Source organism: Rutilus rutilus (assembly GCF_951802725.1).
Source record: "Rutilus rutilus genome assembly, chromosome: 1".
Classification (NCBI taxonomy): Eukaryota; Metazoa; Chordata; class Actinopteri; order Cypriniformes; family Leuciscidae; genus Rutilus; species Rutilus rutilus.
This window is the reverse complement of record NC_140209.1, coordinates 42,652,542-42,678,926: the sequence shown is the minus strand read 5'-3', so window position 1 is coordinate 42,678,926 and position 26,385 is coordinate 42,652,542. Positions and strand designations below refer to the sequence as shown.

The window sequence follows — 26,385 nt, the reverse complement described above, 5'->3', positions numbered from 1 at the left end:
GTTCTTGATTCCTTGTCTTACAAACGGCATTGAACTTGCGCCTCTGGCTCTGACGTACAGAATTGCGTCATTCAGTAAGCGGCTGCCTGGGACGAGTCGAGTGCACAGACTCTTCGCGCATCTCTCCACATTAGCTGAGGCATCTACGCTTTCACTGGAGCTGCAGCAGATACGATTGATTCTTACAATTGAAAATCCTCAATCCTCGTCTTCTGATCCAAACCGATATCTTCTAAATTATTACAATTTGACCTCTGGTGGAACGCTTCAGTCCTCCACTGCAGCAGACGATCTTCATGATGTCATCGTATTATCATACGGGGAAAGATGTGGACATGGCGGCGATGACGGAACCGCTCTGCTTGGAAAGAGGTAGTTTACTTGGTCCTATTTATTATATCCCAACAGACCAGTAGCATTTGGAAAATGCTATGGCAGGTAACGTTAGCTTAGCCAATGAACTGACAGGTTCTTGTGTCTGCTAATTAGGCAGCATTAGTGACCTATAAGCGGGGCATATCGTGCCCATAATGTGAGTGAATCAATGTGGTAACGTTAGTTTGTTTTATGCTTGAAATTCATTAAATAAAACCGATTCATTTACAGGTAAATGTCACATCTTTGCATATGGAAGCACATAGCAGAAAGTCATTTCCTTCATCTAATTGGCATCCGTGTTCATTTTTAGGTTGTATACGGGTGTATGTTCTCTTTTCTATGCTAACGTTATATCTTCCACCGTTGATTCGTGCTTTTTTCCCCCTTTGGTTATCAAAAGAATGCAGTTGTTCGTTATAGACCGCGGGGCGTCTTTAGTCATTTTATTAAAAACGGCCCTTAACCCCTTCAGAACCTGCGACCATTGGAATGGACATCACATGGTTTTTGGTAAACCAATACAATTGTTTTTATAATATGAGTACTGCTTGGTCACTGATTGGTCCCTGATCAACCAATCAATGAAAGAATGACCCATAACTTAAAGGGTTAGTTCACCAAAAAAAAATAAAAAAATTTGTCATTACTCACCCCCCTGTCCTTCCAAACCCATAAGACCATCATTCTTCGGAACACAAATATTTATATGTTAATAAAGGCCAAAATTCCATCTGTTGTTCATATAAAGTGAATGAGTCTCTTCAGAAAATTTGGATTAAACTGCTCGATTCAAATGGATTAGTTTTATAATCTCTTTAGGAACGTTTTGAAGCGTCAAAGTGGTAGTTGCGTAGCTGTCTATGGGGGGAAAGAATAGAAAGCGCTCAGATTTCATCAAAAAATATCTTCATTTGTGTTGTGAAGGTGAAAATCTTACGGGTTTGGAACGACATGAGGGTAAGTAATTAAAGGGTTAGTTCACCCAAAAATGAAAATTCTGTCAGTAATTACTCACCCTAATGTTGTTCCAACCCTGTAAGACTTTCGTTCATCTTCGGAATGAAGATGTGTCTCGAGTTAGTTTACGTAGTGTTTTTGCGTAGCGCATCTGTGTTGCACGTCACCACGCATCACACACATGACCAGCATCGCCCAATAGTGAGCCTACGTGGTGACGTGCAACATAGACGCACTACGCAAAAACACTACGTAAACTAACTCGAGGCACAGAGAGAGAATGAAATGAATAGTGGAATAAAGTCGTTATTTTTGTTTGTTTTTGCGCACAAAAAGTATTCTCGTCGTCGCTTTATAAACTTAAGATTGAGCCACTGGAGTCACTTGGACTATATTCACGATGTCTTTAATACATTTTCTGGGCCAGCAAGTTATAGTGTCCATAAGCCTGTGGAGGAGTGATCCAGCTCTCAGATTTAATCAAAAATATCTTAATTTGTGTTCCGAAGATGAACGAAAGTCTTACGGGGTTGGAACAACATGAGGGTGAGTAATTACTGACAGAATTTTCATTTTTGGGTGAACTAACCTTTTAATGACAGAATTTTCATATTTGGGTGAACTATCCCTTGATTGAAATTCAGGCAGCACATCAGACCTGCTTGGCAGGAGATGGAGGGGCATCATCATCTTGCACTTGTTATAATCTTAATAGTATCAAGTGATAATATTCAGTACTATAAATAGTTAGTTTGAAGATCCTTCAGAGCTGTAGAACACAGGATTTTTCAATGTCTATCGCAGTGGACATTGGGTTTTAATACAATGAATTAATTTTATTCATATGAATTTATGACTTCAGTGTTGTAACTATAAACTGTCATTCAGTTTTTCATTAGTTTTAGTGAAAAACAGCAACAGCGAATGTGAAATGAGTGAATACATAGCAACACACGCACTCCACACACACTGATGCCTTGATGCTATATACCACAATCATATATTTATCAAAACCAGCAAGTACACACAAATACACCAACAAACGCCCACAGACATATGCACACATACTCAAATTAACCCACCACAACAAACAAAAAGAATCAAACAAGTTTTTTGGGACTTCGTCATATCAACTTTTTTTCTGCGTTTATTGCAAATGAGCCCCGCTTCCACTCCCTCATAGCAGCTCAGAGATCCACTCAGTCAACTTCACTGAAGTAAACGCTGCACAATGGTATCTCTCTTTACAACGTCAGACACATAATGGTAGTTAATATGATTAGCCTTTTACTTGACTACGTGATCAAACAGCTAATAATGTGTTGCTAATGTTACACAAACCATCTCAGAGTCAGACAGCTGCCTTCAAAAATCAGCATCTTTATATCCGCTATATTGCTAAATGTACACGATTTTATATATCATCAGAAAAATATACCGGGATAGCCTGGCTTCCCTCGAGACTCCACTGCTTCGCAGCACAGTAATGATGATATGCTAAAGCCCTGTTACAAGGTAATCTGTGACGTCAGAAACACCAGCGAATTCAAATCACGTTTTTGAAACTGTCTTTGGTTCACTGCAGTTTTAAGGAGAAAATACTCTGCAATGGTGTTGACTTATTACTTTGCTCATGGTTTGTCTTAAAGCATATTAAAACACCACATAAACATATTACAATATTAAACGCTTGATTTTCACCACAGGGGGTCTTAATGCTAGTTCACATACTGTGTTTAAACTCTAGTTTATAAGTACTGTAAGGGTTAAAATATATGTATATATTTTTTGTTGCTTCAGTCCTGGTATCCATTGTAGTGGACTTGAAAAAAAATCTAGTAAAAAATGTGTTTGCACAAATCTTGTTTTTAAGACAAATTTATACATTGGAGACGAGCAAATATCAAGCGTATAATTTTTTTTTGCTCAGTGGAAAAACAATCAGGTCTGAAGGGTTTAAAGCATCATTACTTAAAGGTATAGTGGAGGATTTTCTTTTTCCGGGTGGATCATCAAGACTATTGGTCCTCCTAGTAAGGCCGTCGTACGTGCTCGTCCCAAGGTAGTTTTCGCTTTCTGCGCATGCGCACTTTCAGGTGTATATGTGTGGTGAGCTAGCCTACGGTTTCAGCCATTCATTGAAGCTCGCTGTTCTCACCGGGTTTTTTCAAAATGTCTGAGGGTCGCAAGAGAAAAAGTGTCTGAATTGTATGACAAGAAGAGAAAGGCCTCTGAAGAAGGAAACAAGACCAGAGTGTTTTTGGGAGAATATTGCACATGCTGGCGTGCGCTAAAAGCACAGGTTGGGCTTCCCACTGATGCCTCAGTCGTGAAGTTTCTGCTCGACAGGTAAAGTTTGGCATGCTATTTAGAGAAATCCATTTAAAATCACTGCTAGTAAAAGTTAATGTAAGCTATGATTAGCGATGCTAGCCCTGGCAGAAGTCACACACCGACAGCAACTTTTTACAAGAGCAACACAACACAACTTTTTACAAGAGCAACACAACACAACTTTTTACAAGAGCAACACAACACAACTTTTTACAAGAGCGTGCACGAGGAGAACTAGGCTCGTGCATGCTCTCTCGTGCACACGTTTAATAGGCGTTCCCTCTCGGGAGCAGGTAGAGTGTTGTTGCGCATGTGCATTTTTTCAAAAATCCTCCACTATACCTTTAAAAATATGGTGCTTTAAAAAAAATCAGCAGATTAATAGTTTCATAATAACCAGAACTTTCCATGACTAGTTGGCTTTCAATCCCAGGTTAACTTTGTTAGCAAGTAAGTTTTTTTATGTATATTCCTGTAATGGTTTATTTCTCTCCAGATGTTTGCAGAGTGATAGAACTGTTGGACAGGCTTCAAAGAAGCGGTGAGCTTCCTCCTCCCAAACTTCAGGCTCTACAGAGAGTTCTACAGAGCAAGTTCTGTGCTGCCATCAGAGAGGTAAAGGCTACTTCAGTCCTTCAAACATGAGGACGCTTGACTCTGTGAATTTGATCTATTAATAACTGTTTCTTGGATTCTCTTGCTTTCAGTTGGAACAAATTGCCTTCATTAAAAAACAGTGAGAAATATTTACTAAATCTTTACCTTTTATCTTGTGCTGATTTCACAGAACACTAACGGAACATGAGTAGTTAGGTTAAAATGAAGGTTTGAAATGTAGAAATTGTCACCACATAACACAGGACTTTGTCCTTTTCCACCCCCACACATATATGGTCGTTTCTCATAGAAAGTATTGTGCTGCACTGTTCCTCCTCCTGAATGACTCACTTTCCTGTCTCTTTGAGACTGCATCTCACTTCAGCCTCCATGTCTCACTCCTTGACTTGCGGTAATCGGTTCCTATGCCAGGAGTCCAGTCTGTTCACAACAATAAAACAGATATTTACCCTTTTCAGATTTATTCAGTTTTCACATGTCTTTCTGATGTCCTGCTCTTTGCGTAGCTGAGAGAGAAATGTCTTATGGGAAGACAAGGTTTTGATCTGTATATCTGCATTGGTTGATTTCTCCCATTAAAATTAGCCTTCTACTTCACAAATTTTACGTTGGAATATTAACTGATAAAACTTACATGGCTCTTGATTCTGATTGTTAAAAACATCTTGATTGTTGGTAGTATGTCAAATATTCTTCTAAGAACACTAAACTGTGTGCCAGTAATTGACCATTGTTCCAAGAAACTGATTTCCTACACAAGCTCTTAAAAATAAATGTTCTTTATTGCCATCGATGGTTCTATGAAGAACATTTAAAAGTGCAGTAAGTGATTTCTGAGAAATGCTGTTGAAAGTGAATCGGACCGAGCGCCATAACACACCTGTTGCCAATCAGCAGTAATGGGCGTATACACTCATGAGGGTGGAGTTGCCTGTGCTGCATATTGTGTTTGTGAATTTGGGGGCGGAGCTATCAAGATATCAAGGTTTGGTTGTGTTTGTTTTGGTGATTTCAAATATCAACAGGGCTTCTCAGAAATCGCTTACTGCACCTTTAACATTCATGGAACCTTTCCATTCCACAAAAAAAAAAAAAAAATTCTTCAGATAATTATAATGTTCTTCAAGCTAAGAAAAAAATGGTTCCTTTGACTGAAAGGTTCTTTGGGGAGCCAAAAACGGTTCTTCTATGGCATCACAGTGTAGCTGTGCTAGATTCATGTCTCTCATATCACCGTGATGTCTTTTTCCTTTTATATAATTAAAGCTAAAATCAATATTTAATGTCCATTTATTTATTTGGTAATCAACGGCCATGTAATAAGCAAGATAATGAACAGTCACAGGGTCATTGTCACAAAATAAGCCCCCACTGGATGATCAAGATCCTGTTGTGAAGCAGAAAGTGGCATACCTTGGGGGTTTATTTTGCAATTGTGACCAGCTGATTATGCATGATATCCCCTTATGAAGTCATTAACAATCATTATTAAATGTTTAAACACATCAGTAGTCTGTGTACATCCCATAATGTATGCACGTGAAAATATCAATCAGAGTTTCAGGAAATTTCTGGTATTCAAATGTTCGTTAAATAATGATCTGCAAAGCAGTTTGTAAAGTATTTTGTTAATATAATTAATTATGAAGTTTTACAAACTCACTGTAAACTACAAAATTCTTTCTCACAATATAGTTGAAATGTCATGACTGGTCCTTTTTTAGGTCTACGAGCAGCTTTACGATACGTTGGACATTATAGGAGGGCCCGAGGTCCGAGCACAAGCCACTGCCAAGGTAACTTTTTACCAAAAACCTGCCACTAAGTTAATCAAGAATGATCATCATACACTGAAGGAAACACTTATTTGATCTCTTTTTTTTCCTCCAGGCCACAGTAGCAGCGTTCGCAGCCAGTGAAGGCCATGCACACCCAAGAGTGGTTGAACTCCCTAAAACAGACGAGGGGCTCGGATTCAACATCATGGGGGGAAAAGAACAAAACTCTCCCATCTACATCTCCAGGGTCATTCCAGGCGGTGTTGCTGACCGACAGGGTGGTCTGAAGAGAGGAGATCAGCTGCTCTCTGTTAATGGAGTGGTATGTTGGGACAGTGTGTTTTTGAGATGTATAATTCAGCCATGTGATCATGGCTTTGATTTCAAAAGCTGTGGTTTGCCACAATAACATGTTAACATGCTTGCAGACTTCAAAATGTCCTTTATTTCTTTATCATTGTGTGTAGAGTGTGGAGGGAGAACACCATGAGAAAGCTGTAGAGCTGCTGAAGGCAGCTCAGGGTTCAGTGAAGCTGGTGGTGCGTTACACCCCTAAAGTCCTAGAAGAGATGGAAGCCAGGTTTGAGAAGATGAGAAGTGCCAGGAGACGCCAGCAACATACCAGCTACTCGTGAGTGTGACTTTATCACTTTCTTTTCCTTTCCTTTTTCTCATCTTCTCTCAGCCGATTAGTAATCAGAGGACATTTTTATTTCTTTAAAAGTAAGCTACTGTACGCTACTGTTCATTTATTTGATAAATATTACAGTAAAAACAGTGATATTGTGAAATATTATTACAATTAAAAATAACTCTTCAATTTTGATATATTTTAAAATGTTATTTATTCATGTGATGGCAAAGTTATTTTATTATTATTATTATTTTTATTTATTTTCAGTCTTCATTGTTAAATGATCCTTTAGAAATCGTTTTAATATTCATGTTCAAGTAACATTTCTTATTATTATCAATGCTGAGAACAGTTGTGCTGCTTAATAGTTTTATGATACATTTTTCTCTGATACATTTATGATTCTTTGATGAATAGCGAGTTCAAAAGAACAGCATTTATTTGAAATGGAAATTTATTTATAAAATTGTTTAATAAAATCACATTTATAAAATTAGTTTGAAGCTGCTTTTTTCTTCAACTTTTTTGAAAAGTTTTGTGGGCCTGCACCCGAGTCCAATAAGGCTGTTTGGGATGTGCACAGTGCACACCTTCTTGGTATTTTTGATTCTTTTGTGAATATAACATCACCATCATATTATTATAATTTTTTATTACAGTAGACTATATGTATACAATAGACTGCTAAAATAATTCAATTAAATAAAAAATGTCATGTCCTCTGGCAATTAAAATTTTTGAATGAAACACAGGACATGCTATTGAATGTGCAAGTAGCCTATGAGCTGGTTCACACAGAACAAAGCAAAAACGCGAGGCTCTTGCAGTGGAATGGGGAAAAACCACAAGGTCTCGAGATGTGTCTTTTAAAAGTTGAACTTACTTACATTTTTAGAATGGCGTGTCATCCGTGAGAAGCTACAAAAGACACGAGTGCAACAGTCAAACATGACCGTCAAGCGCTTTTACATAGAAAAATAATGGAAAAGTAGCGCTGTGGAATGGAAAAACTTTAGATTACTTTAGATGAACTTGTTTTTCTGTATATAGAACTATCTGTATTTTAACATTTCCCCATCATTGTCTTTTCACCGACAGGTCTTTGGAGTCCAGGGGTTAACCAGTCTTAACTTCTGACTGGCCTGCTGATCCATTCTTCCACCCTTTCTGCTCCTGATGGATGACAGAAGACCCTGGGGAGATCAGTGTAACTACCCTTAGATATTTATGTTAGTGGAACGATCTCAAAACATGTAGACCTCAAATATACTATTTTCCCTGGCCATGCAGAGGGAGAGACTGCATAGTGCATCTGGTCTGTCTTGAGTCTGATTTTCTATTGTATTCTTATGTGGAACCTGCATCCTGTGATATGCTGGGTGGTTGTGTGTGTGTGTGTGTGTGTGTGTGGCTGTTAGCACAGAAGAGAGCTTTAACAATTGCCTAGAGGGTGCAAATAGCACACAGTATGTGTACTTGTAGGACAAAATGTGTGTATTTTACTGTAAGATTATTGATTAACTGAATGGCATGATGGTTTCTACTTAGACCATTATTCATTCACTCACTTATCGAGTCTGTGTTTCAGAAAACATGCATTGACAATAGAGTTAAAGCTATGCATCAAATTTACAGTATAAGTATTCTTGTCTCATGTGTTCCACTCTGTGAGAACTACATCAGGAGGACAAACACTGTTATTCCAAAAGACACTTCCTGAATGAACTGATTGCTCTGTTCTAAGCACGCCATACTCAAATAGGGTTGTCATGAAAGTGTGCTCCTATGAGTGGCTTTGTGCTGCCAGTCATAGTGCCTATGTTCAATGCTTGAATTTTTTTTGTTTATTTATATATTTATTCATACATTAAAATCAACAATGTAATTTAAAAGTCTGGTGAGTTAATTTATGCCAAATGTCAGTTGTTTATATATGGTAATCATAGTTTGGACAAAATACCATAATTTCAGGATTGGAGAGACCAAATGCACCATAATGAAAATATATTGGGTAGAAATGTATCCTTTGTCAATGAGGGACTCATGAAAATCACCCATGAAAAAGATTAAAAATAAAATTGCATTGACGTTTTTATGGAGAGAAAAAAAAGCACATTTGCCTCCAAAATTTTAATTTTCATAATTTATAAATCATAATTTTTTTGTTTAAAAATCGGAATGGTCACAAAAAATGATTTCTTTCTTTCTTTTGATTTTGGAGAGAAATTTGACTGGCACAGAACTTGTTTTGATAGATTTTATTAGATTCACATCTATGGTGTAAACCTCCCGAATATTAACCGCTGTCTGTCACAAAAGAAAGAAAAACCAAATGAAAATGTTTTTTTTTTTTTTTTTTAATCTCATCGTAGTATCCTAATAGTGACAGAAATTACTGTAATTATTTTCTAAAGTTTGAATTTTACTTTTTACTTTATTGTTTCAGCTTTTTAACTATTTAGGTTAATGTTTCTTCAAAAATGAAGCTCACATGATCGGGGACTATTTTACCGTGTATTCCTCGCGCATTAATTTCTCAGACCGCTAAAGGACTCGTGTTCGTTTCCATAGCAGCAGATAAACTAAACGGTCTCCATTCCTATGGATGGGTTATCTGTGACTAAACACATCAAGGATATTTTCTGTAATATGCCACTTGTCTAATTTTCGACGGATAGGAGTTCCAGCATCTAACGTTATTTGGTTGTTTATTTTCAGTTTTGTGGATAAATCATGGATAACCACAGACGAAAGGTCCAAACTAGCACAACCATTGGACATATGTATTTGCAGCCTTCTCCGTTTTATTTAAAAACATGCAAGGTAGGGTCACCACCTGTCGACTTATTAAGATATACAAAATTACGGTAACAGCAGTTGTTGTTGTTAACTTAACGTTACTGTTAAGCTGGCAGCTTGCTATTTAACAACTAGGCTAACGTTACTTCGACCAAAAACGGAACTGAACCAAATAACAAAGAATTTCGTCTGTTTAAACGCCTAAATGAACTATATTTACATTTACAAAACAATAATTGTAGAATAAGAATTACACTTTGTCAGAAACTTTTAGTATGGTATTTTGTTGTTGTTAATTAGAGCGTTGATACCATGTGTACTGAACATAGACTGTAAAAGTACTGAACATGAAAGACCTGAAGAAACAAGATGTGTAACTAACAAATATAGATACCTTCAAGCATCTTCTTGTCACTGCCAGAATGCCCCTCTTCCTCCAGTCCTCCAGCGCCAGAACAGAGTGCCGGCCTCTGCTCACTTCTCTCTCACCTCACACACTGAGCACGACCGAAAGCCACTAAATGGACCTCTGTACAATGAAATACACTCTAAAGCCCCTCCGCACTGGACCACACACTTCCTCGATGAGCTGGCCCAGAGGGTGAGATCTGTGTGTGTGTGTAAAAGAGAGTTTTTCTTTGGAGAATGTCCTTTTTGTTTTTGGAACTGTGTATATACACTTTTGTAATTTATGTTTGATCCTCCGCAGATCAGAAACCATCCAACGGTGCGCGTGGTCTCTAACCCCATCAGTGAAATGCAGGACCAGTACAGAGGTCAATTAGCAGCATGTGCACCTCTTGGTGAACACTATAGCAAGATACAGGTGAGGTGATGAAGCTGATCATTATAGGCCCAGGTGAAGTTTGCACTTGTCCATCCCTTTCTTTTAAAAAAGCTCAAATCTGGGTCACAGCGAAGCACTTACAATGGAAGTGATTTACGTCAATCCTTAAACATTAAAATACGCGCTGTTTCAAAAGTATAGCATATGATGTAAACAATATGCATCGTAACATGATGTTAGTGTGAAAACATTAACAAAAACGTAATCACTTTCTGTGTAAAGTTGTATCCAATTTTACAACTTCATCAGCATGAACGCAAAGGCTAAAATGACTTAGAGCTTTACAGCTTAAATAATGCACAAGATTTAACAGGAAAATGTATTATTTTAATTCCTCCAAAAATGGCCCCATTCAATTCCATTGTAAATGTGCCACTGTAAACTAAAATGTTGCTTTATTTAAAAACAAAATGAGTGATGAACCATTTTTCTTTTTGGTAATCAGTATTAAGCAACAAATACTGTCAAGTGAGCTTAAAGGGATAGTTCACCAAAAAATTATCATTCTGGCAAAAGTTTCTCTCTCTGTCATGTTTTTCCAGACCTGTATGACTTTCTTTCTTATGTGAAACACAAAATAAGATATTGAAGAACCTTGGTAACCAGTTTCGGTGATCTTTGATTTCCATTGTATGGAGAATTCTGAGACATTTTTTGAAATATCTTCTTTTGTGTCCCACTGAAGAGAGAGATACAGGTTTGGAACGACATAAAGGAGAGTCAATAATGACAAAACGTGGATTATTGAGAGAACTTTCCCTTTAATTTATATCAACCCCAGAATATTCCTTTAACTGAGCTCTATAAGTGGGCTTAAGGAGCTTTTTTTGGAGAGTGGAGAATAGAAATGTATTTTAAAAATGGTGTGGATGAGGGAATTTCAAACATCAATATAAAAAAATGCTAATTCATGCAAAGTATCTTAATGGATGACTCTCACAGCAATGAGGATTCAGCAGCACTCCGGCTGTTTTATCTCCACCCGAGCTTCTGGGCTGATGGAATGACTCACACTTCTCTTGATTTTACTCAGGCACTGTACCGACAGCTGGAAACGACTCAGGCATTCATGCGAGAACCAGCCTGTAGCACGACCAAGGCAGACTTCAAGCACTTTCACAGGTAACTCTCCACCCCTAGAGGGCAGTGTGAATGCACTGGTGGATTAAATGCTAATTCTGAGATCTGAGGTCAGCAGTGGCCGCTTCTCAAAAGTGATGATTGAGATCAAAAGGTTTACCGATCAGATTCAATCCCAGGATGTAAGTGGAGGATAATGTACTATTTGAGTAATCAGCTTTCTGGATACCATTAGAGCAAAGCATCCGTCCCAAGAACAACACTTCAGGGGTGATGTAAATCCGTGATCATGCAGTTAAAGCTGCAACTGGTTCTTGACTTTTGAACGTGTACCACAGAGCTGCAGACAAGATATCTCACATTGCTATGATTAGTTAGAATTACAGTGCGCATAATACACTTTTAGTTATCTAACTGATCAAATAATGTCTTCAAACATGGTCAGTTTAACAAACCTTCAGGGTCAGATCTGATCACAACACAGTTTTTTAGGTGACTTAACGAAATAGTTCAATTAAAATTACTCACCCCCATTTCATTCCAAACTTGTATGACTTTTATTCTTCTGTAGAACACACACAAAAATGGTAATATTTTTTAAAAGTTGTCTTAGCATTTGTTTTTGTCTGTACAATGTTGTTTTGGACCCCATTTACCTTCATTCTATGAACGAAGACTGTTGAAACATTCTTCAAAATAGTCATACAGGTTTGAAACAATATGAGGGTGAGTAAATGATGACAGACCTTTCATTTTTAGTGAATGATCCCATTAATAATCATTAGGCTTAAGGTTAATCCAACATTGAATATGGCACATCAGATGAATGCTTTAGTTTTCATGTTGGCTTGCTACAGGCAGATTGAAATGATTTAGTGAAGCATTGCTCATCTCATCTTCTGGCCTGGCCTCCTGAACCTTGTCAGCTCTTGATTGGTGGGCTGCACTCAAGGTCACGAGCACACTAATTCACACACTTCTTCACAGCAGGTTTATGTTTGACAGTGTAACATATGGGGAATGTCTCTTTTTGAGCATATCTGCTTTGCTGACTTCATGACTAAGAACAAATTATTGTTTTAGCTTATTTTTTATTGAGAAAGCAGTGTCATATATGGCATATATACTAAGATGTTTCCTATGCTAAGAATGAAGAGCTTTAGTCTCTTAACTTTAGTAACTTTAGAGGACCCACAATCTCCCAAATGTGTTTCCATTGACAAAGTAATATATGGGCTAAGTGAACGGTCGACATAGAGATAAGGCAAGAAGATAATGGACCTCAAAGCACTAGTGCGTGCATGCTATTTATTAATACTCTTCTGTGAGCCCTGTGCCTCCTCTTTACCCAATAAATCATTTTCTCATTGATAATCCTCTTTTTCAGGTCAGATTTGTCTCCTCGCTCCGTCCTGGATGCAGCTACCTTTAATGGAAAACTTACCAAGAGCGGGGCTCACAGCCGACTTCCTGCTCACAAAGCTCCATCCACTTTATCATGTCAACCCCGGCTGCCTCGCCCACCTCTGCCTTTGCCCCACAGGGGCAAAAGCAGTCTGTATATGGACAGTTTTATGGTACCCGTGGCTCCCTCAACATCACAAGCTGCTGATATTGCACAAAGCGGGGTGAAATGGGAAGAAGATGGTGGTAGAGGCCTGTTACTGGACATTTTAGGTGTTCCTAAAATGTATAGTACTGAGAATCAGACATATGGAAGAAATAGGATGTCAGTGGTATAAGAAAAAAGTTTGCTTTTCAGTTTTGCGGTAATTTGATCTGAACTTAAACAAAAAATGGTTTCATCAATATTGCTTAATTTCCGTTCTTTTCTTGCGTCACTCAGAGGGTCTGTAATACATGGAGAATAAAACATGTTAGAAGTGATTGGTGGAAACATAATTGATTTATTGATCTGGAGTGTGTACCTTTTGTGGCTATGTATTCTTTATCCTTAAAGGGATCGTGCACTCAAAAATGAACATTCAAGATTACAGGAAGTGTGCTAAAAAAAATCCTTGAGGAAAAAAAGATGCAAGTAAAAAGGGATGACCATGGGGAGGCAGAAATTTCACTGAGGAGGCAGCTGGCTGCACATCTAGACAACCCAACTCTTGGGTTGAGAGCCAAAAACATAACAGAGAGGGTGGTAATTTGTCCTCAGATGCTTTATTTTAATTAGAATATTATACAATCTAGCCTACAATTTTTAATGCAATTAAGCCACATTTCTGAAGTTTCCAAATGTTGGTGTGTCCCTTCAGGATATAATATATTTTTTCCAACATCTACCTCCTTTTGCCCAGCTTGCATTATTTGATTTTCTTGGATGTTGAATCAGTTTGAGCAGAATTCTGAGACCTGGCCTGGTGCTTGTCCTAAGTGGTGGTCTTTCACACAGAGACACAAACTGTGTTTGGAACTCCCATAAGAAAGAGACTCAAATCTGTATGGAGTGACTGTAGATCAGGGCTACAGATTTACACTGGTAATTTACGAGCCCAGGAAAAACACACTGACCAAGGTAAAAGACACTCATACTGGCCAACAGTGGAAGTAATTTCATTTATAGTAAAAGTCATTTATACTTTCTTATACTGTATACTATAATTTTTGTGTAATATTTCAAATAAATGCAGGTTAAAAGTGAATTTTAAGCTCCAAGTATTGATCCTACAATTTATGTGATCTAGTTTGTGAGTTCAAGTCTATCTATTGTAGTGGAATATTTGAATAAGGAGTTAAATGTACCTCCAAATACACTCAGACATACACACACACAAGAAGCACAAAGGAAGGAAACACCATAAAAAGATGAGAGTCACACAAGAGGACTTATCTGGCATGGTGCAAAGCTAAGCATAAAAGTCACAGGACTGTGTTTAGCAGGACTACCTAAATAGGGGTTAATCAGGCAATGAGGTAAATATCTATCTATCATAAACTTAATCGTTAATTTATAACCCTTTTTTTTAATAATTCTACATGAAGTGGGTATTGGACTGTGTTCGTTTTTTAAGGGTTAAAAAAAACGTGACACTGGACGAAATGCTGGAGATAGCGACAGGTTTGGTTCTTGGCGTGTATATGGTTAAATAGCACAGGGTGGGGTTTGGGGAGGGGGCACCAGCTGCCACCTTTCCCTTTAAAGAGCTGAGGGAACAACACAGAGGGATCCCATGTCACCTTTAGATTAAGGACTAAATTGCATGGAAATACAGATTTACAAAACCAAAAGATCGACAGAGAAAGAAGGGAGGGGGAAAAACGGACGGAAGAGATTGTTTGTTCGCCTTAAATAAATTCACACAGACCTCTCAGTCTGCAACTGGTTACGGTCTTTTTGACCCTGGACAACGGCAGCAGGTGAAGATACGGAAGAAAGGATGCTAAAAACTGAGAAGAAAGGGATAGACTGTTAATGGAGTGAGTGCATGAAGATTAAAGAAATAGAGAGAGGTGTTTCCCCGCTGCTCGTTTCGCTTGGTTGGATAGACTGTTTCCTTTAGTGAATAAAAGTAGCCTAATTGGTAAATCATAGAAATGCTTATTTATCAGGGCGAAAATGATATAATAGATCTGTAACACCCATATAACGGGAGTCATTTATTTGAGGTACAAGGGTAGCAGCTGGTCCAACATAGGCGATATATAATAAACATATAGATATTAAGAAAGCTAGTCTTTTATATCAATTAAGGAACTGCGCGACTACGCAGTATAGCACATTTTTAACTGGCAGTTAAAGAATATATTAGCCTACATTATTCATAACTGTATACATTTGATAGAAAACAAAATCTTATGTTTAAGTATTCTGCACAGTCAGTCGGACCCCACGCCAAGAGGATCCCTCCATTCAGTCAGAAAACACTGAATTTCACGTAGCGTTTTTGTGCAGTTTGTGTGTTCATGTGTGTGTGTTCAGTAACACGCACACTGCACGCACGCGAACAGAGCCTGACCCAAAGCGAGTAAGTAGCCTATGTAATATAGGTGTTTGTGCCGTGTCTGTGTCGTGATCTTGTGTACAAGTGACAAAAGTATTTATGTCTGTGTGCACGGTGTACCCATGCAAAGACCAGGCCTGCCTACCTTCTGCCAGTCAACGGACTCAACAAGTAGTAGCCTAGTCAGGTTTACTTTGTTTTTCTCACTTAAACCAGCGTGCGAATTATGGAATGCTTTGATTACCATAAAAGTCACTTCACGAATAGAATTCCCGTTAGCCTGAGTAGGTATCCATGGTGAATCAATTCATGATAGCCAATCTATTAGGCCTACTTGTCACATAATCACATATTTACACAATTAAACGAGGACCTTTAGTTATTTATTTTTTTATGTTTATTATTTTACTGTTAGCTAGGTTTCTGACAGTAAAAAGTAGGCTCCATGAAAGTGACTCAATGATTCGCACACTGACTTAACCCCCCACCCCAACCCTTTTTTTTAAAGGTATTTTTGGTATGTTACATTTTGAGTTGTCAGTCCAACAAAAATATGTACGTTTCATGTCCCACCACAATGACTGAGTGTCTGATTTTTTCCCCCACAGTCATGTCACCCTGATATCTGTATTGGCTTGATGTAGGTGTCTTTTCACTATGTTAGCATAAATGTCAAATCTTCTTTACACCTGTATACACACTCTTTTCTTATCCTCTGAAGCAGATCCCTAATTCTGTTTTATTTTAAAGAGAGTAGCCAAGTATATGCCCGAGGTATGTTAGAGAACTCAGCTTGTGTCAAAAGTATATTTTGGCTGTGGATGGAACTCTCTTCATCCTCCCATTTCTCCCATATCTCCCATATCTTGCTAATACTCTAACGATGATTTTCAACTGGAGGGTCCCCCCAAAAAATGGTTCTGATAAAGTTGGAGATCATAACAATGCTAAATACAGTTAATAATAGCTAAATCAGCCTTTAAAATGGAGGATGAAACATTTCCCCTTGTTTTTTGTTGTTGAAACTTTTGACTGTGCTTCTAATTCTACTTTATTTGATGATATTAACATATGTTCATTGTTTGTTCATCTCATTTAGGGACATTATCTTGAACCAAAGTTGAGAACGACCAGTTTAAGCAACACCTTCATTCTAACTTGTTTTCATCTTTCTCATCGTAACACACACCAGCTAAACTTTTTCTGTTTATTTCTCTCAGTCTCTGGTCCCTCCCCTTCTGCCTCCCTCCTTCACCCACTCACATCCTATTGGCAGCACCTTATTTCAAATCATTTTCTCTTCCTCCTGCTGATGCCTTTCCATGATTTCGCATCCTCACTAATATACCCCTTCCTGACAGTGTGACCCTTACCGATCACCTGAGATGACCTTCTCTGTCCTCCGTCTGGTTTTAATTCCTTTTTTTTTTTTTTTTTTGGTCACCCTACTCCATTCTTTCCCACCTCTAAGAATAGTTTCCATCAAGTTCATGTGTGATTTGGCTTAACGCAATTATATCCCATCTCTCTCCGGCTTCATTCCCTGAGTACTTAATAGGGGACTATAAAGGGATGGTAATTAACCAGAGAGGGCACTTTTATTAATTAGGTTTTAACGAGAGCTGGGGCTGGGGGGGGGGCTTATAACTATCTTAAGAACACTGTTAGTGTTAGATATGGGAATATAGTCATGTAGCCTACGTCTCAATGCTGTCACTGTAAGATGAGTCTTCTAAGCTCCTTTCTGTATCTCTTTCTCTCGGCTGAAAAAGAGTGGGCCTTTTGAAAAGGGCTGCTGTTCTCAGCAGTCAGAGCGGAGTGATTAGTTTCAAAGCAGAGGTCAAAGACTGACTGATGACCTTCTGAGGATATATCGTATTATTCATGTGTGCCAATGCTGTGTAGTTTGTCTTTGCACAGCACAAATTCATTTTAAGCTAATTAATTGTGCTGTGACATGGCTTTTTTTTTTGCGAATGTCACTATGTTTGTGTACGCAAGCGTCCTTGCTCTGTTAATTTATTTTCTTTTAGTGCTATTCCACAGGAGACGTCGATATGAGCAACTCGGCTAAGAGTAGCTTAGTGCACACAAATGAGAGAAAGAGAGAGAGAGAGAGAGAGAGAGAGAGAGCACGAGGAAGGGATTGCAAAAAGCCTCAACAATCACTGGGCTCAAGCAGCAGGTTGAGGCTGAGATAATACCTGCTTGGTTTGTATAAATCAGCAATTATATTACATTTTTTAAGTGATTTCTGTTACTTAAAAGAGTGTATGGGCTAAAAAAGGACACAAACCTGTATGCAATGCATCGACATATGCTTTGCATAAGCCATCCATACCTCAGTCGGGGAGAAAGCTTGAAGAGGAGGGGGTACTGCAGTATTTTGTGCTGTGCAGTTCCTCGATGAAGCCTCTAGGTGGCCTTTGAGCACCGCTGAGCTTCAACTGCAGTGGGATAGCAAGTAGAAATATCCAAAGAACCAACACTGCACCAGACAGAGAGAAAGGGAGTTAGAGTGAAGGTATAATGCAGACGCAGTACAGCATACTGTAAGATAGAAGAACAGTAGGGTAGATATGGGTCAGATCTACTTCCTTCTCATAATAGTGCATGTATGTATCACTTCTCTTTGACAATTGTTTCTCTAAATTGAATACTTTATGAATGGAGCCTCATTTACCTTTACTGCAGTCATTCCTTCACATTCCCCTCAGTGTCCGTAACCTGTTCTCTCCATTTTTCCTCTCTCCTTGCTCTCTGTCGATAGAGTGCTGTTGTCTTTTATAGGCGTATCTGTCCTTACATCCAACCCCCATCCCAATGGACATGCACACTTTAATGTACTTCCCCCTTATCCAGGCACACACTTGACAATGGTTTCCCTTTTATGGGAGCCTTTTTTTGCTAGCGTTTTCCCACCTAGTTTCCTCTCAGTTTCAGGGTTTCCTATTCATCTTTTTTTTTTTTATATACCCATTTGTGTTCCTTATAATTATTTATTTTACCACCTTAAGCTTGTTATATCTAAACACCTTACAAAGTGTTTAGACTTTTGAGGATTTAGTTATATATAATGAAATACTATACATTGAAACAACATGTATAACGCCTGCACAGTTGTGTTGATTTTTTAAAAATTATTATTATTTATTATTGGTGAGATTTCTTTTTGTATGTTTTTTGTTTAAGACACTTCCTTGGATGTCTGGTATAATCTTTCAACTTTTAACTATTATTTCCAGTGCTTATACAGTCCTTAGGTTTAAATGATTAACTGAAACTCATACACTGTCCGTGGTGCTGAATGTAGACACCAACCTAACTATCTTCATTTAGAGAAGCAGCGAATCAATTTACCTTGTTTCATGTGATTCAGCCTCTCTCTTTCCTACGGTTCGCACTCTCCTGTGATCTTTGTTGTTTTAACAGTTAATCACAGTGGGACATAAGGGCAAGCAAGGGAATGAGTGAGCTGAGCAGAGTGGATAAGAGTGGATAAGTAATGAGGGAAGACAGTTTGACAGATATGTATGGAGCAGCCGTGCAGCACAGCCAAACAAGAGGCACAGATATAGGAGTTATTGTGAAAGCCGGAAAAGACAGCACAGCAAAACAAGGGAGGAGGACATTTGTCTGTGAAATCTGACCCTTGTACACTGTTTTGCTAGGCAATCTAAAAAAACTGCTTTGTGTAGTAACTTCTAAATTAACTAGTTTTATTCCGTTTAAAAATCTGGTTTGACTAGCTGAATTTGACTACACTAACAAAAGTCATTTTTAAAGTTTAAATCAGGTACAAATAGATCCAATGGCACGTTACCACTTTTTTACAGTGTTTGATAATCCCAAGAGAAAAAGATAATAGCTTCCCTGCTCCATATTTCCAAAATGGGACATTTTGATTGGAAAAAGAGCGGCAGTACTCATTTGTTTCACAATACAGCTAAGAAGTAAAAACATTACATTTTTCAAGCATCTTCTCCGGGTAATGCCATGAAAATATGAATGCATGTTTGTGCATATGAATCTAACCCTTTTTAATAGAATATTGTAATTTTGAAGATTGCATCCTCAAACAACTATGACAGCAACAAAGGTTAATACTGTACACTGACTGTACTGAATGGTCTGCATAACATTAGTACTGCCCAAAGAGAGAAAGCAAGGGATAGTGTAAGAGTTAATACTCTGCAGTCTTTTCTCCCTATTTTGTGTAGCTCAGCAAATAATCGTTCTGCCTTTAGCTTTTCTCCCTCTTCCTCCCACCCTTCTTCTCGCTCTCATTCTCTTCCTCTCCCTCTTTCTATTGGATGCACTGAGAGCATGGTGTGAGGAGGGGGGTGGCTGTGAAACATTCAGTCATTTTCATCTCCCTTCGCTGTAATTGAGCAGAGTGTTTTAGTGAATTGAGGGACATGAGAGCTGAGTGATGGTAAAAGATGGAAATTGAGAGATGGGTGGGCATTTCAAAAGAGGAGGGGTCTCGTTCCTGTTTATTATGTGAAACTCACTCCTTCATTAGAATGCTTATCCCATATACCTGCATCAACATTCATCTAATTTTGTATGTTTGCCAGGGTCGTCACTAAAATTACACAATGTTTATGGACGGGTCCTTTCTTTTTCAGGCCCATTGAGTAGACTATACCATAAAAGACCGTAGTGGGCCCCCTCATGATGTTCCCAACAGCCTTAGGCTATATTTGCACTTTCTCCAGAATTGTAATAGGAATTTGACCATTGCAATTGCATTGTACCACCTATACAGAGCCACATTAGCGACTGGTGCAAGAACTAATGATGTGATGAGTTAAAAGCAGGTTACTTTTACCAACTTGATGATGTATAAAAGTATGAGCATCACTAATTTTCTTTTCTCTTCTTCTCTCTCACCGCAGGCTCCTCCTCCCCCCCTCCCCTCTCGGTTCTTTCTCCTCCTCTCCCTCCCCCTGCTCCTCTATGCTCAGTTCGGTGTGTGTCTCCTCTTTCAAAGGGCGCAAGGGTGGGAACAAGTCGTCCAACAAAGCATGTTACAGCGCAGACATGACTTGTCCTTCAGACAGCGAGAAAATAGTGATAAACTGCGGGGGGGTTCGGCACGAGACGTACCGCAGCACACTGAAGACGCTGCCTGGGACCCGCTTGTCCTGGCTCACGGAACCAGATGCGTTCAGTAACTTTGACTATGACCCCAAATCCGACGAGTTTTTCTTTGACCGTCACCCTGCCACCTTTGCTTTCATCCTCAACTATTACCGCACTGGGAAGTTGCATTGTCCCAACGATGTCTGCGGTCCTCTCTTCGAGGAGGAGCTCGCGTTCTGGGGTATCGATGAGACGGACGTGGAGGCTTGCTGCTGGATGAACTACCGACAGCATCGGGACGCAGAGGAAGCGCTGGACAGCTTCGAGACGCCCGAGCCGGACCTGCCAGAGGACGACCCGGCGCTAACGGGCGGTGCGGACGGGGACTTGAAGAGGTTGTGTCTACAGGAGGATGGTCGCAACACCAGCAGGTGGAGTATCTGGCGACCCCGCATGTGGGCGCTGTTTGAGGACCCCTACTCCTCGAAATACGCCAGGGTGAGTGCGTGTATCGGCATCTTGCGAAATCTACTTTATTATTAAACCTGTCTGTAATAGATTTTGAGCGCGCTTAACGTGAACTTCTTGTAGTAGGCTACGTGGAATCTCAAGCTAGTTTGCAACAATCGGAATAGTCCGCTGTCGTACTTGGCTTGAGCTGATAAGTTGTAAACCTCTGGGAAGTTTGCTAGCTAAGTTTGGAGAGAAAAATACTTTGGCTCGTTATGTGGAGTCTTTCTCTGTCACTCTCTAAAAATGCAGTATTTTGTCTCGCTGTCACGCTCCACGCACATTATTTGGCGGTGAACATAACTCGAGCTCTCAGCATGCGCAGTGGGCTCCTCGGCACCTTACCCTTTTGGTTCGGCTGTTCGTGTAAATTATGAAATGTTGAAAAAAAAGAGATTTGAATGTTTTGAAGAACGTTGTTATTCAGTTTTATTTCATACTCTGCTTTCAAGAATACTTTACTTTATTCTGGTTGATCAGTCGCTGCATTCAGCCATCAAATATTTCTGAATAATTATGAGTGGCAACGCTGTAAAACTGACTGGTTTCCTTCATGGATGTGGTCGTATTCAGTTCTCGCTGCAGTCTCTACAAGCTCAATATTTAATGTCAATAATTAATGTATAAGTATGGGTGTAGCAAGCCAAATAATCCACAGCCAGACGGTCATTATCGTAAAAACCTTAATTAATATACACGCATTCAGATCACAACCGCCAGTCATTGCGCATGCGCAAAGAGTATGCACATTTCGCTGTTGTCCATACTGCAGAACGGCACCTGGCAGACCCCTACGACATTGAACGCCAGGACATTTACCCTGAGGTGTACACCATTGAGTTTTGGCTATGAACATTGCATTACCTTGCAGATCTTGAAAGTTATAAAAACGTTTCAGCAAAGCAGGAACAAGTGAGAAAACAACTGCTCATGCCTGAATGAGTACGTCTAATTCAGCTCCCTTGGTCGTGAGTCAATATATCATGTGCATGAAATCGGGCACTGGTGAGGACCCTGACTCACTACACATTGGGACACTGACGGCTCTATTTCACGGCAACAGGGCTGTGGGGTATCCGGGGCCCTGGTGCAGGTTGTTGCTGTGGGTCCCCCTCGGTTGAAATCACAGGGCCTTCCTAAGGCCGGGGGTCCTGGCAATGTCCTCGTTGTACACCATCCTTACTGGCATTTATGAACAACAGCATCATGGATATTTTTTTTGTTATTTAAAAGTACATTATGATAAATACTTTGATTGCTGCAACAATTCAGCTGTAAATTATTTATAAATGTTAGCTAGATTATGTTCATTACCTGTCTAGCTTTGTATTTTTATGCTGATACATAATTAAATAATTGTTTGTTTTTTAAAACATCTTTCACGTGTTGTCATATGCGGTGAGTAGCTGGCTCACATGATTATGTTTTTTGCTGTAGAACTTCCATCAAGTTCCACCGACTCCCTGATCAGGGCCCTGATTGAGCTGATTGCAACTATGATAGTGAACATGTTGTCATGCTTGCAAAATATTTAGTAATGTTGTACCCTTTACTAAAGTCACGCATTTTTTAGGATGATTTTTTTTGTCACATATAGCAAACATCTCCTCACTATCCGCTAGCTGCCTGTCCCCTGAACACACTGTAAAACAATGCGGTCTCTGTAGACAGCCCAGGCTCCACAAACGGCAACAAAAACAAACTGGGCCAACCTGCACCACGAAACATAACAAACAGTGTTCTAGCCAATAACTGTTTGGCTAAGCATTTTTTAATTTTGTTTGACAATACTTCGAACGTCAACAAGAAGTGACGTCACCCAACATCGCTTAGAGCACCTTTAAATGATGTGACCCATACCAATGGTAAGGTGCCTATATGTTTAACCACAAGATATTTGAGAAAATTCTAGCTTATCAAAGCAAGTTACTGGTATCAGGTTGTGCTTATGTATGTATCCACATTGGGAGTACAGGATATTCGCGGTATACCAGAAACTAGAGATTCCCATGGGTCTTGCTTTTAACTGAATCAGTTTCCTGCTTACTCGGCAGAAGCCCCGTATATCACTGCCACCACAATCACCTGATAATCACTACACCTGAAGCTTAAGTTAGATTTTTTTCTGGGTGTCACGCTTGTGATCCCAATTTTGGGATACTGAGCATAATAAGGTCATATGAATTCGAAAACTTTGCACAGCCCAATTAGATGCACCAAACTATTTGCTTGCCATTTTAAGTGATTAATCATATCATCTTTTTTTCCAGTCAGACAATAATCTCTGTCATTATAAAAAAAATCTGTTACGACTTTAGGAAAACAAAGTCACTTACTGACCCTTGTTTGAGAGATGTCTCAGCTAGAGCACATGAAAGGTAATTCACCCTTTGGCTCTCAGAACGTCATTCACGAGCTAGTGAACAGCAACCATTTATCTCCTTTATCATTGCAGGCTGGTTATTTAAGATATTTATCTCCCTCGTCACATCTAGGTCAATAGATCATAGTCATGAGCAGTCGATACATACTTGCTTTCTTAAATCCCCAGGGTTCCATTTAACTGTTCAGTTTTACTTTGTATTTTTGTCTGCATTTAATTGCAGAATTGCTCCTAATGCGTTTGAAGGGTCTGCGATTGTAAGTTACCCAGCTCTTCTCACTGTTCTCAAGGGGAGGGAGAGATGCCGTCATCGTTTTACTGCGTCGTCATTGAACGGAGGTCTTTTATCAACCGTGACACGCATAGTGTTTTATTAGCGGGCTGCTGTATGGGTGCAGGGCCTCGTGCCGGATTGCTAATCATCACTTACAACCTCCATGTCCCTTTCTCTGGCTGTGCTATAGCGTAACACTGCGGCGTCTCATACTAGCTGACTGCGCTCTGATTTCTGCTGCAGAGCAACAGAGGCAGAGCCTGTGCATTTGTGTATGTGCGTGCAGCGTGCAGGCAATGCTGTTAGTCACTTTTTTCAATCTGAAAATATGCAAATGCATGCAAGATGTGTATTATCTAGATTTTTGGCTACATTTTTAACTGATTCAGTTTTCATTTTAGGCACTTAAGAAGATAGAAGATGTCTTCAAAGTAAATGCTGACTTTTAAAAGACTGTAGTGTCGGGCACCATAAAATAAATAGCATGCGTATTTGAGTTGATCTATGGTGTCAGGACTAGGAGCTCTCTCTCTCTCTCTCTCTCTCTCTCTGGTTAAATCCTTAGTTTAAATCAGATGATCCAGTGAGCCCATACATAAGTGAAGAGTTGCAGTAAACCCTGGCTCCGTATTGGCCAGATTAAAGGTTTCAGATAACAGTTTTGATACACAAAAGTATGGTAAAAAAAAATATGATGCAATTTATCATAACATGTTGTACACCATTGATTATAAAATCAAAAGAGGATTCTTTTGATACCAAGAAAGATGGGGATTTGAAGACATTAAAGCAGTGATAAATCATCTTTGGAGATCAACATTTGATGTTACCCTAACATAATTAAAGAATCATAACTAGGCTAATAAAACATAGGGACATGCATAAAACACAGGAGAAATACTATAAACATTTGGGAAAGATTGTGGGTAAGAATGGAGTCCATGTCCTTGTGTATTGGAAGTTTATCTCTATAGTCTTTTGCTCAGATCGTTCAGGGGATCAGAGGTGATAACGGCCTTTGAAGAGAACTGGTTTGAGGGCCGATGAAAACGGGAGAGGGGGAAGGTTTTATGATGTTTTGAGCATTTTGATTTACATATTTCCCACCTTTTCGAACGACGAGGTTCAGGTGGAGGCAGTTGGATCGTGATGGGCAAGAGAATCATGATGCTCAAGTCTCTGGTAGTTCCTAATTGTCAGTCAGAGTTGTAGTGTTTTCACCAGTCTCACAGGTGAAGTAGTTAGATATTGTGGACACTGCAAGGTGTTTATCCTCAGTCAGCTTCATCCTGTGGATCTCTTGGCCCAGGCAGGACACAATTGATGGAGATGGTTTTTGAAGGATACCATGAACACTGTGTTGTCTGAGCCTCTTTGGTCTCTTAGTCTCTTACTCTCTTAGTCCCTTTCTGAAATCCTGATGTGAAGATGATGCTAAACTAGAAGTTTTCTAAGGACCCCCAAGCTTGTGCCAGACTGCGGCCTTGTCTTTCCATTCACCAAAGATCCTCTGATTCACACTGGTTCTCTCTCATCAAGACAACATCAGCAAAGATCAACTGGAGCCTCAACAAAATTGCATCAGGACAGTTTAATTCAAATGGGCGAGACATGCAAGTATCAAACTTAGTCTCGTTATTTGATACATTAAGTATCCTTACCCCTTTTAAAGAAGGGCGTGTTGGAACTAAACTGATGGTTTGCTCAAGGCTGTTGATCTGCTGAATTTCAAACAATGCTGTAACTTCTTGCTTTCCTGTATTCTGTTTCAGCTCTCTTTCCCTTGGTAAACTGTATGCATGTATGTATGTGTATGTTAGAGTAGTTTAAGTGTTAATAAAATCTTGTTCATGTCACACGTAAAGTTGTCCGTGTTTCAAGCTCATATATACTGGAGTCTCTAATCATGCAGATTTTGACTACTAGCTCTTAGTAGTACTCTAAAGTAAGAAAGACATTTCCCATACTCCGGAAATCTACATTTCTTAGAATTAATAAACAGTGTTCACGGGACAAACAGGTTAATTGATTGTAATATTAATTTTACAACATTAAGTTAATTCTATTAACTGATACAAATATTCATAATCAAGTATAAGTTATGACTGATTATTAATATTTCTTTGGAGCTAATTTGCTGCAATGATGATCCTCTTGAGACAAAAAAAGTATTATAAAGCTGTCTAAAATATTACCTGGAAAATATTTACTTTAAATTAACTTGACACTGTATTTTTTCCTTCCCTCATTTAGAGTTTTATTTTATTTTACTGTGAAAAGAATATATAATAAATATATGAAATATATCTGGAAACTATTAACTTTCTATTAAGCAGACACTGTATGTTTTTCTACCTACCATTAGAGATTTTATATTGTATTTTACAATATTAAAAGATATACAAAAAATATGTGTAAAATATTATCTGGAAAATTGTTGACTGTATTTTTTCTACCCATATTATAGTTATTTTATTTTATCTTACCATTTATATTATGAAACTAATATGATAAAGAAATTTAGTTTCTATTACGTTGACACTATATATTTTCCTTCCCACCGTTAGAGTTATTTTATTTTTATTTTTATTTTTCTAGCCCCCCACTGGGGGGCCTAAACTCCAGCTTCACAACCACTCACTGATCTAATTGACAATTGTCACTATTGTGTAATTTGTAATTCATGTGTGAAGAACTAGAGCAAAAGGTGCTTGATTTGGAGAGAAGACACAAATGATACTTTACACACTGTTGT

General features: G+C 38.9%; 3 protein-coding genes across 14 annotated transcripts in view; all 3 read left to right on the top strand.

Annotated features, from left to right (window-relative positions):
- The first annotated feature begins 88 nt into the window (after positions 1 to 88).
- Positions 89 to 8,587, top strand: lin7b (lin-7 homolog B (C. elegans)). The gene is made up of 6 exons (XM_084415316.1): positions 89 to 372; positions 4,166 to 4,284; positions 6,012 to 6,083; positions 6,178 to 6,387; positions 6,533 to 6,696; positions 7,798 to 8,587. The coding sequence occupies exons 1-6, from the start codon at positions 297 to 299 to the stop codon at positions 7,817 to 7,819; spliced, it is 663 nt and encodes a 220-aa protein (XP_084271442.1). The 5' UTR covers positions 89 to 296; the 3' UTR covers positions 7,820 to 8,587.
- A 740-nt stretch (positions 8,588 to 9,327) lies between these two features.
- Positions 9,328 to 13,283, top strand: saxo3 (stabilizer of axonemal microtubules 3). Its single transcript, XM_084415502.1, has 5 exons — positions 9,328 to 9,522; positions 9,920 to 10,099; positions 10,208 to 10,324; positions 11,379 to 11,467; positions 12,813 to 13,283. The coding sequence occupies exons 1-5, from the start codon at positions 9,433 to 9,435 to the stop codon at positions 13,165 to 13,167; spliced, it is 831 nt and encodes a 276-aa protein (XP_084271628.1). The 5' UTR covers positions 9,328 to 9,432; the 3' UTR covers positions 13,168 to 13,283.
- Positions 13,284 to 15,259: 1,976 nt separating this feature from the next.
- The window catches only part of kcnc3a (potassium voltage-gated channel, Shaw-related subfamily, member 3a), a 69,314-nt gene continuing 58,188 nt past the window's right edge, over positions 15,260 to 26,385 (top strand). For 6 of the 12 annotated variants that reach the window (XM_084414802.1, XM_084414804.1, XM_084414803.1 and 3 more), the window contains exons 1-2: positions 15,261 to 15,399; positions 20,277 to 20,961. In XM_084414802.1, the coding sequence (XP_084270928.1) occupies positions 15,338 to 15,399; positions 20,277 to 20,961 (747 nt within the window). In that variant the 5' untranslated portion in view covers positions 15,261 to 15,337. Of the gene's footprint in view, positions 15,400 to 20,276; positions 20,962 to 26,385 lie in introns of all 12 variants that reach the window. The other 6 variants (XM_084414799.1, XM_084414796.1, XM_084414795.1 and 3 more) reach the window with 4 other exon arrangements.